We start from the raw sequence: 12,254 nt of genomic DNA on the forward strand, positions 1-12,254 counted from the left end.
TGATCTTGAGATTAAGTAACATGTAAGATCGCATAGGTAGTAAGTGGCAGAGCTGGGGTCACATATGGGTACGTCATTGCCTCCAAGCCTATCTTTTAATTATTTCACATGATTTCCAAGTTCGGGGGAAAAAGACTGTTTCTCAAAGCTACCTGGAATGTATCTCTTCATATAGATTTATACCCTTATAATATATCTCCAGAGTTTTCTCTTCTATAGGTTGAAGTAACTAGTGACCTTCAAAGAGTTTTGCCTATGGCTTATTTTCTAACCATGTTAATTTAAAAAATTGAATTATTTTGAGGTTGTGTGCAATAGATCCAGATTCTTCCCAAAGTAACCTTAAACTTTTGTTGCAAACAATATATACATCAGAGTTTTTACTCCGGGACAGAAAGAAAAGATATCCCACAATCCATGAAAAATTGGTAAAATCTTCTGATACAAAACTGTATCCTTGGTTAGTCAGTGTAAAAATGGCTCATCTTGGTCACAGTGGACTTTCGTGAGGTAGAAAAGGCAGGAGTGAATGTCTCCATTCCACAGATGGGAAACTGAAGCCCAGAGATTAAATAGCTGCACATCTCCTTAAATGGATTCTAAGTAAATGAGTTCTAGGATTTGTTCAGGTGAGACAGCTTAAGAGGTATTCCTGACTCAGCTTTCTCTCATGCCCCAAACCAGTCCATTGGCAAATGCTGTCCTGCTGCATCAAGAATCCAGTCATTTCTTATCACCTCTCCTCTTAGCACTCTGGTTCAAGTCACTGTCACATCCTGCCTAATAACTGATAAAGTCTCCTAAACTGTTTCATTCTTGTTACCTCAGTCTTTTCTTCACAGAAGAGCCAGGGATTAGTTTAAAACAAAATCACATTAAATCTCTCCTCTGCTCAACTTTCACTGATGGCTTCTCATCTCACTTTAAAACAAAAGCCAGGTCCTTAAGTGGTCTGTGTGGCTCTATGTGATCTGTGCTCAATTCTGCTCTGCTTCATGGCTGCTTGCTGTCCCACACATGGCACATGATGTTTCTCTGCACATATTGTTTCTTCCACACAGAATGCTTTTCTTCCAGGATTAGATATCCGTCATTGTCATTCCCTTACTTCCTCAGATTTTTGCTGAAATGTAATCTTATTGGAAAGTTCTACCCTGGCCACACTGTTTAAAGTAGGACCCTCTTACCTTAGCACTCCCTTTCCCCCAGTCCTGCTTTATTTCTCTCCATAGCAAGAATTTCCACTAGACACATTATTTCTTTGTTTATTGTTTGTCTCTGTCTCCTAAGATATAAGCACCCTGGCTTTATTCCCTCTCAAACCCCTAAACTATGCTTGTGACGTAGCAGATACATAATTTGTTGAATGAATAATAAGGTGAATGAACTAATATATTGGGGAGTAGAGTTAGAACTTGAACTTCAAAAATTTAAAATGTTTTATTTTCTTCTAGAACATATTTAATTCTATACTCTGAGTACTAAATGGTAGTTACTAGGCTCGTACTGTTAGTGCTTTTCTGTTGCTTTTATCCAACAGTGGCTGTAATTTTGAGTAAACTTGGTATGCTTTCATACCTCTGCTCAACCTGTGACTCAGAATAAATTTGTGGAATCAAGGTTAGAGTTCACCCTTAACTTGGTAACACTAGCCTGGGGGGTCAAATTTCAAATCTTTGATAATGAAATATTTCAATTAAGCTAACCAACCTAGAAAATATTACCTACTTAATTATGTAATAAATGATTTTACTTACATAATTCCTATCTTTAAATCTCATCTGAATTTGCATAGGGAATATTTTTTAAAATTGTATCTAACTTACCATAGTTAATATATTTTTCATTGGATCTCAAGATTTCCTTTTTTATTTTCATTTATTATGAGTAGCTCTAAGTACTGTTGTTACCTGTACTAATAGGTAGTTAAATTTTTTGGATATGTTTTTCATTTGGAAGTTTTAGTATTATGCTTATTATAAAGATAAATGTACACACACACATATATATATTTTTTTGTCTCTTTTTTTTGAGGGCCACACCCGTGGCATATGGAGGTTCCCAGGCTAGGGGTTGAATCAGAGCTATAGCTGCCAGCCTACGCCACAACCACAGCAACGGCAGATCCAAGCCACGTCTGAGACCTACACCACAGCTCACGGCAACACTGGATCCTTAACACAGTGATTGAGGCCAGGGGATTGAACCTGTGTCTTCACGGATACTAGTCAGATTCCTTTCCACTGAGTCATAGTGGGAACTCCAAGTAAGTAAAGATACTGAAGTATTAATAAAGGAATACACTAAAAAAATCATCTATTTTGTGTAAGTTATTATTATTAAATTTAATATTTGTTTTCTAACTTTTTATTGGTTTTTGACATGTTGCGTTCCTTTTTCCTCAATCATATTTTTTCTTCACAGGAAGAGACACATTAGATGAGTGTGGTTTACGGTACTTACTAGCTATGCGTTTGCACACCTGCCTTTTGACATCTCTGCCTCCTTTATACCGAGTTCAGCTACTTCACCAAGGTATTGTTTCAACCTTTGTGCAACTTTCAGTTCGTATTGAAGTAGTTGGTATATTCATATTTGTGTGACATATTAGATAAGTCACCATATGCATACCTATCACTAGCCTCAAGATCTTCCTGTCACATAGTACCCACTTAACTTTTTTCTGTGTATCATTCAGCTCTGCTCTGTGACTTTTGCTCATCTGTCTCAGTTTCTCAGACTACTGTGACTGACTAAAGTCACAGTAGTTTATGAGTTAACTTGGTATGCCTGAGGTTGTAACCCAAAGTGGTCCTGAATTTCTGTGTTGTCTCACATCCTTTCTTTAAAAATTATGTAAAATTTGCCCTATGCCTTATTGTTTATGTTTATCTTAGTATAAGCATTATGTTCTAAGTTAGTTACTCACAAGTAAAGCGGATGTTCAGGAATATGTGCTATATAGTAAGCCAGTAGATTTGCATACTTTCCACACACTGCCACATACCCTGATTTGAAATGTATAGATTTATATCAGGCCCCTAACTTATAGATAAAAAAAATCAAAACTGTAGGAGGTCCCACTGTGCATAATGGGTTAAGAATCTGACTGCAGAGGCTTGGATCACTGTGGAGGCATAGGTTCAGTCCCTGGCCTGGGAGCTTCCATATGCTGTGAGTGCAAGCTGTAAAAAAATACATATATCGGAGTTCCTGTCATCACTCAGTGGAAACGAATCCATGAGGATGCACGTTCCATCCCTGGCCTCGCTCAGTAGGTTAAGGATCTGGTTTGCCAGGAGCCATGGTATAAGTCGTAGATGCGGCTCAGATCCCTCAGATTGCTGTGGCTGTTGCTGTGGCTGTGGCTGTGGCATAGGCCAGTAGCTACAGCTCTGATTGGACCCCTAGCCTGGGAACCTCCATATGCCGCAGGTGTGGCCCTAAAGAGACAAAAAACAAACAAACAAACAAACAAAAAAATCAACACTCTTGAGTTTAAAGTGATCTGTCCAAGATATAGGGCTATTTATTAATAGAGTTGGAATTAAAATTCCAGTCCAGTGTACTTTTTATTGGACTATATTCCTTTTGAAACCAGCATCCTTATGATACAACCCCAGAGGATATTCTTAGTATTGTAGGACCTAGAATACTAGGCTTGGAGTTCCTGCTGTGGTACAACAGGATCCACGGTGTCTTGGGGGCTCTGGGACACAGGTTCAATCCTTGGCCCAGCACAGTGGGTTAAGGATCCAGTGTTGCCGCAGCTATTGCATAGGTTACCACTGTGACTTGGATCTGATCCCTGGAGAAAAAGAAATAGAAAAGAATATGAGGGTTTGAGTTTGTTATTCTTAACCATAGCATTTATCCTTACCTTCATAAACATTCTTTAAAAATATGATTCTAAACAGCTGTCTAATATTCTGTTATGTTTTGGCGTTCCCATTGTGGCTCAGCAGGTTAAGAATCCAACTAGTATCCTTGAGGATGTGGGTTTGATCCCTGGCCCCACTCAGTGGATTTAAGTATCCAGCGTTACTGCGAGCTGCAGTGTAGGTTGCAGATGCAGCTCAGATCTGGCGTGGCTGTGGCTGTGGCGTAGGCCAGCAGCTGCAGCTCCAATTTGACCCCTAGCTTGGGAACTTCCATACGCTGTGGGTGTGCCCTAAAAGATCAATAATGATAATAATAATAATATTCCATCATGTTTTAAAACTATATTTCATCTATCCAATCCTGTGTCATTTCTAAAAATACAAATTTTGCTGAGGTTTTTCTCTTGAGTTATCACTGTTAATGAATGATCTTCTAACCGCACATATAAATATTTGTATATATATCTGATTATTTCCTCATGTTAATTTTCTAGTAGCAAAATTACTGAATCAAAGGGCTTGAAAATTCTTAACCCTTCATAAGTATTGCTACCTTCAGAAAGACTACACTCATTTACATTCCCAGAACCAATGTTTGATGATGCCAAAATTCAACTCATGTAAATGCTTGGTATTATCATTTTAAACAATCCATGCCATTTGAAATAGGTTTAGAACATGATATTTTGGAGTTCTCATTTGACGCAGTGGAAACAAATCCATCTAGTATCCATGAGGATGTGGGTTTGACCCTGCCCTCACTCAGTGGGTTAAGGATCTGGTGTTGCCTTGAGCTGTGGTGTAGGTTCCAGATGTGGCTTGGATACTGAGTTGCTGTGGTTGTGGTATAGGCTGGCAGCTGTAGCTCAGATTCGACCCCTACCCTGGGAACTTCCATATGCCTCAGATGCGGCCCAAAAATCAAAAAAAAAAAAAAAAAAAAAGAAAAGAAAAGAAAAGAAAAAATGATATTTTAAGGTTCTTTTAAATTTTAGTTTTAAATGATGGTCACATGATACTGAATGACTTTATAACAATGTGTATAATGTGTTTAACACTTAATGATATTGTGTACTCTGCCTAGGGATACCTAAACTCCTCAAATTTCTAAAGCATTGTCAAATTCCATTTTTCCTTTGATATGGTTAAAACATTGGAAATGAGAAAAGTGACTGGTATTGTAGGTAATGGTCCTAGAAACAATTTTCAGGGAAAAACTTAAGTATCTTATATAGAGACAAGGTAAAAAGAACACAGGTAAATTGCAAAGAGTAGCCTGCCATTGATAGGCAGATAAAAATCAGTGCCTGTTGGTACCCATCTTTTTTTTTCCTAATACCTTTTTTCATTTCTAATAGTTAGGTTTCCAAATGTAGTCACTGTTTACTTAATCATCTTTTTGAACCAAATTCCCCTGACATGCCTGTGTGTATTTTCGTTTCCTTTTAGTCATACCAAAACTTAATCAGATTTCATTTAAGGATATAGAATGTAATATATTTTATATTACTTTTATATGCAAAAGTGTGCATTTTGCGTAGCCTTATAATAGCAATTTTTTCTTTTCTTTCTTCTTTTTGGCCACGTCCACAACATGTGGAAGTTCCTGGGCCAGGATTGAACCTGCACCAGAGCAGCTACCTACACCACTGCAGGGACAATGCTGGATCCTTAACCCACTGAACCACAAGAGAACTCATAATAGCAATTTCTAAAGCAAAGTGTCATGCAGTAATTATTTTATTTATTTATTTTTTTAGCTGTTTCATGCAGTAATTATTTTATTTATTTATTTAATGATTTGCATTTTCCATCATAGTTGATTTATTCATGCAGTAATCATTTCTAAAACCAGATATTTAAATAATGAGGTTAATCTACTTTTTTAGGTTCTGAAAAAATGCAAGTTGATGTTACTAAGTTTTGCCTTTTCCCCCTAAATTTGTAGTGACAGTTAAGGCTTGTTGCATTGATTTTGTGATAAGATTTCAAACACAGTTGTGTATAAATGTTAGCAATGGGGAATTTAAAATATACAATATTATTATTCAAAATGCTCATAGAAATTTTTTTTATACTTTTTGAAGGAACGATTGTGAAGTGGTAATTGTCAGAGAAGCTCTAAACTATATGTGAAGTCTATATACTAGTTGTTAATGAAAAAACTCTGTGTGGTAAAATTGATGGCCTTAAAGCTTTGAAAGTCCTGTGCTGTAATGTGACTACCAGACCTGCCATTGACCTCAGACTTGTCTTTGTTTCCAAAAGGATTCATATAGATGGCTTCTTTGACTAGCCTCGCTTCCTTCCTGGGGTCCTCTGGGTTCTACCTGGTGGCATTCCCACTGCCTAACTTGACTCTGTGTGGTTCACTTCTCATGTTTCTTCTTTACCTGCTCTAAGTGGAGTAAAGTGTTATGAATAGTTCAGCTATTGACAAACTCCTGGAGAGTGTCACTAAATCCATTTTGTTGCCTCTGAATACAGCCTAGATCCCTGACAGTCTTTTAACCAGAGCAAAATTGTTTGCCACATACTATCAGTATTAGGCAGCTTTAAACTCTTTTTAACCAAGGAACCAAAGGCAGAGGACTGTGCCACCTCACTATTATTCCCTGGACCTCTCATCAAATTTAGAGCTTGCTTTGAAGTGATATGTAGCTGCTTGGCCAGAATGATGAATGGGGCAGTTTTCAGTACCCAGAACTGAAGGATATGGTCTGCAAGCACATGGCACTGTGAGACAGCACCCAAGTACATGGGCCAGGATATTTTGACGAGATCTTTCACTGTTGACAAGTTGGTATGTGTGTGTACATATGAATAGCACCATTTTCAAATATCTTTTTTTCTAATGATTAAATTTTAGTGCCTTTGTTTTTGTAGGGGAAAAAAGAAAATACATTTGGGAAAAAAGGATTTTGTGTATCCTATCAGTGATCTTGTATTTAGAGGCATATACTATAAAAATCATGATTGATGAAATCCTTTCATCCTTTTTTTCTGCTTGAAAATTCTTTCCAGAATTAATAAACACATATCTATGTGAAAAATTGTTTTTGTCCTTTTTGGATGGAGTTCTGAGGCATATTATTTTGTATTTATAAATTAGGTGTATCTACTTGCCATTTTGCCTGGGCTTTTCATTCTGAGGCTGAGGAAGAATTGATTAATATGATTCCGGCAATTCAGAGAGGGGACCCACAGTGGTCTGAGCTAAGAGCTATGGGAATAGGTTGGTGGGTCAGGAATATTAACACCCTTCGAAGATGCATTGAAAAGGTAACTTTACTTTATTGTATTTTAAAGTTTAAAAATGTCTTTTCTTAAAGCATAAACATGGTATTATCTTCCAGAAAACCTGTGGTGGGGGATTTCTTGAGAATTTCTTAAATAAAAATTTCTGGAGATCCTAAAACTTGACCTTCATGAAATGTCCATCAATTGTCTTTTGCCATGTATAGTGAGTATGTAATGTTTATGAAATAGCAGTGTGTTCTGCTATCGGTTGAGATGTGTCCTAGTTTAAGAAAATACAGACATCTAAATTTAGAAAGTAAGCTTAAGTTCTTCTCAGTTACATACATTACATAGAAAAATCATTCCTTTTATGTAAAAGATCTTCTGTGTGGCTAGGTCATAAATAGCAAACTTCCTTTGCACATGTAAAGTACTATTCAATAAAAAATTCTGATGTGTGCGCTCTTGAAGAAATGTCTATGGCAGCAAATGAAACATGCTGTACATTTTAAGATGGGTTTTTGGAATCAGTTTTCTGGTAGATACCCTTTTGAACAAAATTGTTAAAAATTTTTTAGTAGAAGTTAAATTACTTTATCAGTGTTTCGGAAACTAACCATTATTGAATGCCTTTTGTGTATCAGGTTTGGTGCCAGTTGCTTTTCATAAATTATTTCATATAATCTCACCAGCTGCATGTTACCATCTCCATTTTCCACTTAATGAAACTATGACTCAGAGAGATTAGCTCACCAGACCAATTGCTTATCATTTAAAAATGTAAGATTTAGTCCATACCCTTTCTACTCTGTCACTGTTAGAAAAATGGAATTGGCATTCACTGTTTACTTTTAAGAGTGCATTGAAATTCCCAGAAGTACAACTAATTATACTACATTTGTAGAGTATGAATTCATTTCTCCCAAGAGAAATTTTTTCCTTTATAGTAGTAGTCCTCAAGTTTTAGTGTCAGGAAAATGAATCATATGGCAAACACACATCCTACAGTCCTCCTCTCAGAGGTTTTCATTTAGTAGGTGGAGGGGGTGATAGGGCTATGGCCTCTTCATCTTTAGTTAGTGTCCTCTGATTCTGGTGTTTATGGTCCTCAGAACACAGTTTGAAATGTGAATGTAAAAGTGTCATTTTCCTGTTACATGTAAGGCTGCCAATAAGATGTCAACATTTCTCTTTTCAGAAGAGGCACAGATATAAGAAGGAATTTGTTCTCATGCCAACCAAAAAATGTAGCTTCTGGTTTGTGGGGAAAGTTAATTGGTATAGCATATAAATAACACAGTATCTACATTACTTTTTTTTATATATCTCAAAGCAGTGGAAAAAGAGGACATATTTTATCTGAAATGTTCAGATGAGTCTACAAAGTCTCTGCTTCTTGTCAGTAATGTGCTGTGTCATTGTAATTGAGTATTTCTGATATATACGTCTGATTTATTTCTGCAAGTAATTTATCTCTTAAAATTAAATCAAAAGGATATGTAACATTTTCCCCTTCATATGTATATATTATAAATCATTAGTTGAAGGTGAATAAAAATTTCTGTTAAAATTATAAAATATTGAAGTACTGGAGTTCCCGATGTGGTTCAGTGGATTAAGAACTCAACTAGTATTCATGAGGATGCGGGTTCGATCCCTGGCCTTGCTCAGTGGGTTAAGGATCCAGCGTTGCTGCAAGCTGCAGTGTAGGTCTCAGATGTAGCTTGGATACTCTGTTGCTGTGGTTGTGGTATAGGCTAGTAGCTCCAATTTGACCCCTATCCTGGGAACTTCCTTATGTGACAAGCGTGACCCTAAAAAGGAAAAAAAAAAAAAAATGAAGAAGTACTAAGTTAAATGGTCAGAGGCAGAGCAAATGCTAAGAAGGGAGAAGAGGACTAAAAGAGCATTGAAAGTAAAGCATTTGTGATGTGGTTTTAGGTATCTTTCCCACATCTTGGTAGCTTACTGATCACCATCAGTCAGTGTGAGCTAATAATTAACATCCTCTTTTTTTTTTTTTTTTTCTTTAGGCCTGCACCTGCAGCATGTGGAAGTTCCCACGCTAGGGGTCAAATTGGAGCTGTAGCTGCTGACCTACATCACAGCCACAGCAATGCCATATCCAAGCCACATCTGCGACCTTCACCACAGCTTACAGATCCTTAACCCACCGAGTGAGGCCAGGGGTCAAACCCGCATCCTCATGGATACTAGTCGAGTTCATTACTGCTGAGCCACAATGGGAATTCCCAAAACATCCTTTGTTATTCCTATCATTATTCCTCTCAACTTAGTGATTTGCAGAGGTTATCTCACTATCTTTGAGAAATCTATATGGTCTTTATGGTACTGTATTCAAAACAATATGATTATGTACAATAATGTTACATAACAATTTTTAAGCTTACATGAGTTGATTGGATCTGTATAAATTCAGCAACTTTGGTCATAGGGTTCAAAGGAGGTTATCAATTATGGTATGAAGAGAATTATGTACTCATTAAGGCTTTTTATCGTGGAATTTTTAAGAACTAAAATTTGAAAGCTGTTCAAAATAAAGCCTTTTGTATTTTAGTTACATGTCAGAAAGAATGTGTTAATACTTCAGTATTGTCAAAATTTGATTGAAAAATACCAGAAAAGTATGTTTTAAAAAAATTATGTTTAAAAAACTTAGAACATTGGAGTTCCCGTTATGGCTTAGTGGAAACAAATGTGACTTGCATCCATGAGGATGTAGGTTCAATCCCTGGCATCTCTCAGTGGGTTAAGGATCTAGCGCTGTCCTGAGCTGTGGCGTAGGTCTCAGATGCGGCTTGGATCCCAAGTTGCTGTGACTGTGATGTAGGCTGGCAGCTACAGCTCCAATTCAGCCTCTAGCCTAGGAACCTACATGTGCCATGGGTGCAGCCCTAAAAAGACAAAAGACAAAAACAAAAAAAAACAAAAAAAAAAAACACCAAAAAACCTTAGAATATTTATTTTTGTCTATAGTTTTTAAAATGTGTGAATGCATGTTTTTGTGTGTAATTGATCTTTATTCACAGATATTTTATCAATATTGAGAGAGCTTTAAGTTGTGAAATCATATATGTACCACAGAAATCAGCATTTTATTTTTACAAAACATTAAAAAATATGTTTAATTTTTAAGAAATGTTCTCATGTGTCAATATTCCGCTTCTGTGTTATTTCCTGTGTTAGACAGTTTTATTAGTAGTGAGGTTCCCTTTTGTACTCCTTACTGTGTGACCTTAGGCAATTTAGTTAACCTCTCTGTCACATCTTACATAAAATGGGAATAATACCTCATGGATTGTGGTGATTCAGTAAGATAAGTGAAAGGTGCTTAACTAATAAGTGCTGGTACATGGTAACTATCAGTAAATTCTAGTTGCTGTTATTTTCATTATACTTACTGGTATATGAGGGATTATCTCTAGGAGCATGTATTATAAGCTACTGTAGATTGTGGAGTAGAGCCAACTCTTCTCATCGTCAGAGATTCTATCAGCCATGGAAGTAGTAGGGAAGCATTAATTATTGTAATTCTTTTATCAGGTAGTTAATTGAATATAATTTTTTCTTCACCATTTAGGTTGCCAAAGCTTCTTTTCAAAGGAACAATGATGCCTTGGATGCTGCACTATTCTACCTTTCAATGAAGAAGAAAGCAGTGGTGTGGGGTCTGTTTAGGTAAATTGCCTTAATACTTAATATGGTTTAATGGAATGAAGATTGCCCTGAGTCAGAAACATAATACTTTTGAAAGTGTTTAGATGAGCTTGATCAAACCAGTTTCTGTTTTAGGGCCTTGATTCCTTTATCTGCAATAAAATTGGCTCAGTATTTTTTTTTCTTAACCTAAAGAGTGGGCTATTGTTAGAAAGTAAGTTGATTAAATTACTTTGAAAAATAGAAAATGTTCAGACTTCCTATTTATGTATACATATAGTATTTTCAGCTTTATCCTTATTAGAAAAAGGGAGAAGCTGGATAACAAATACTAATCACTAAAGTTATTATTGTTCTTTTAGATGGATGTTTGAGGTTTTTATTTTCTATTTTCATATATTCTGTAAAGGATTCAAAATATCTTGAATTTGGTTTGACCACTGATGTTTGTGCTTTGGTTCCCAGGTCACAGCATGATGAAAAAATGACAGCATTTTTCAGCCACAACTTTAATGAAGATAGATGGCGTAAAGCTGCTTTGAAAAATGCTTTTTCCTTACTTGGAAAACAACGATTTGAACAATCTGCTGCTTTTTTCTTGTTAGCTGGTTCATTGAAAGATGCCATTGAGGTATGGCTAAGAAAACATACTACGAAATACCTGTAAGGACTTGAAAACCTGGAAAGGTGGTGGAGGAGATTGTAATGTTTGGTCATATGTTTATAAGGATAGAGAGTAGAGAATAACTCCAGAGGTTACTAACTTAAATAGTAGTACATGGTAAATGAAATTATAAATAAATTTAAGTGAGAAACCTAACTTGAAGGGGAAGGGAGTGGGAGGGACTGGGAGTTTGGGGTTAGTAGATGCAAACTATTGCATTTGGAATAGATAAGCAATGAGGTCCTGCTCCTTTGTTTCATCAGTCACCTGTGATGGAACATGATGGAGGATAATGTAAGAAAAAGAATGTATATGTATAAATATATATGTATAACTGGGTCACTTTAATGTATAGCAGAAATTGACAGAACATTGTAAATCAACTATAATTTAAAAATTAAAACATTTGTATAGGAGTTCCTGTCGTGGCTTAGTGGTTAATGAACCCGACTAGGAACCGTGAGGTTTGGGCTTGATCCCTGGCCTTGCTCAGTGGGTTTAGGATCTGGCGTTGCCGTGAGCTGTGGTGTAGGTTGCAGACGTGGCTCAAATCTGGCGTTGCTGTGGCTGTGGCGTAGGCTGGTGGCTACAGCTCCAGTTCGACCCCTTGCCTGGGAACCTCCATATGCCGCGGGAGCAGCCCAAGAAATGGCAAAAAGAAAAAAAAAAATTTTGTATAGAGAATATCGCATTTCAAGATAATTATTTTCATTTCAAATATAAATGTTTGAAAAAATGATGAAAAATGGTTTATTAATATCTTCTTCCTGTCCATCTTGTGATTCTGAACT

The 12,254-nt window shown here is 36.5% G+C and overlaps 1 protein-coding gene across 5 annotated transcripts in view; it reads left to right on the top strand.

Moving 5' to 3' along the window:
• Positions 1 to 12,254, top strand: part of DMXL2 (Dmx like 2) — a 160,467-nt gene that overhangs the window by 106,110 nt on the left and 42,103 nt on the right. For all 5 annotated transcript variants that reach the window (XM_021095420.2, XM_021095427.2, XM_021095423.2 and 2 more), the window contains 4 exons: positions 2,425 to 2,535; positions 6,994 to 7,163; positions 10,723 to 10,820; positions 11,265 to 11,430. In XM_021095420.2, the coding sequence (XP_020951079.1) occupies positions 2,425 to 2,535; positions 6,994 to 7,163; positions 10,723 to 10,820; positions 11,265 to 11,430 (545 nt within the window). The remainder of the gene's footprint in view (positions 1 to 2,424; positions 2,536 to 6,993; positions 7,164 to 10,722; positions 10,821 to 11,264; positions 11,431 to 12,254) is intronic.

The sequence above is a fragment of the Sus scrofa genome, chromosome 1 (genome assembly GCF_054392235.1).
Source record: "Sus scrofa isolate SSC_HxYL_T2T_F1_AM1 chromosome 1, Sscrofa_HxYL_maternal_Yorkshire_Landrace_v2.0, whole genome shotgun sequence".
NCBI lineage: Eukaryota > Metazoa > Chordata > Mammalia > Artiodactyla > Suidae > Sus > Sus scrofa.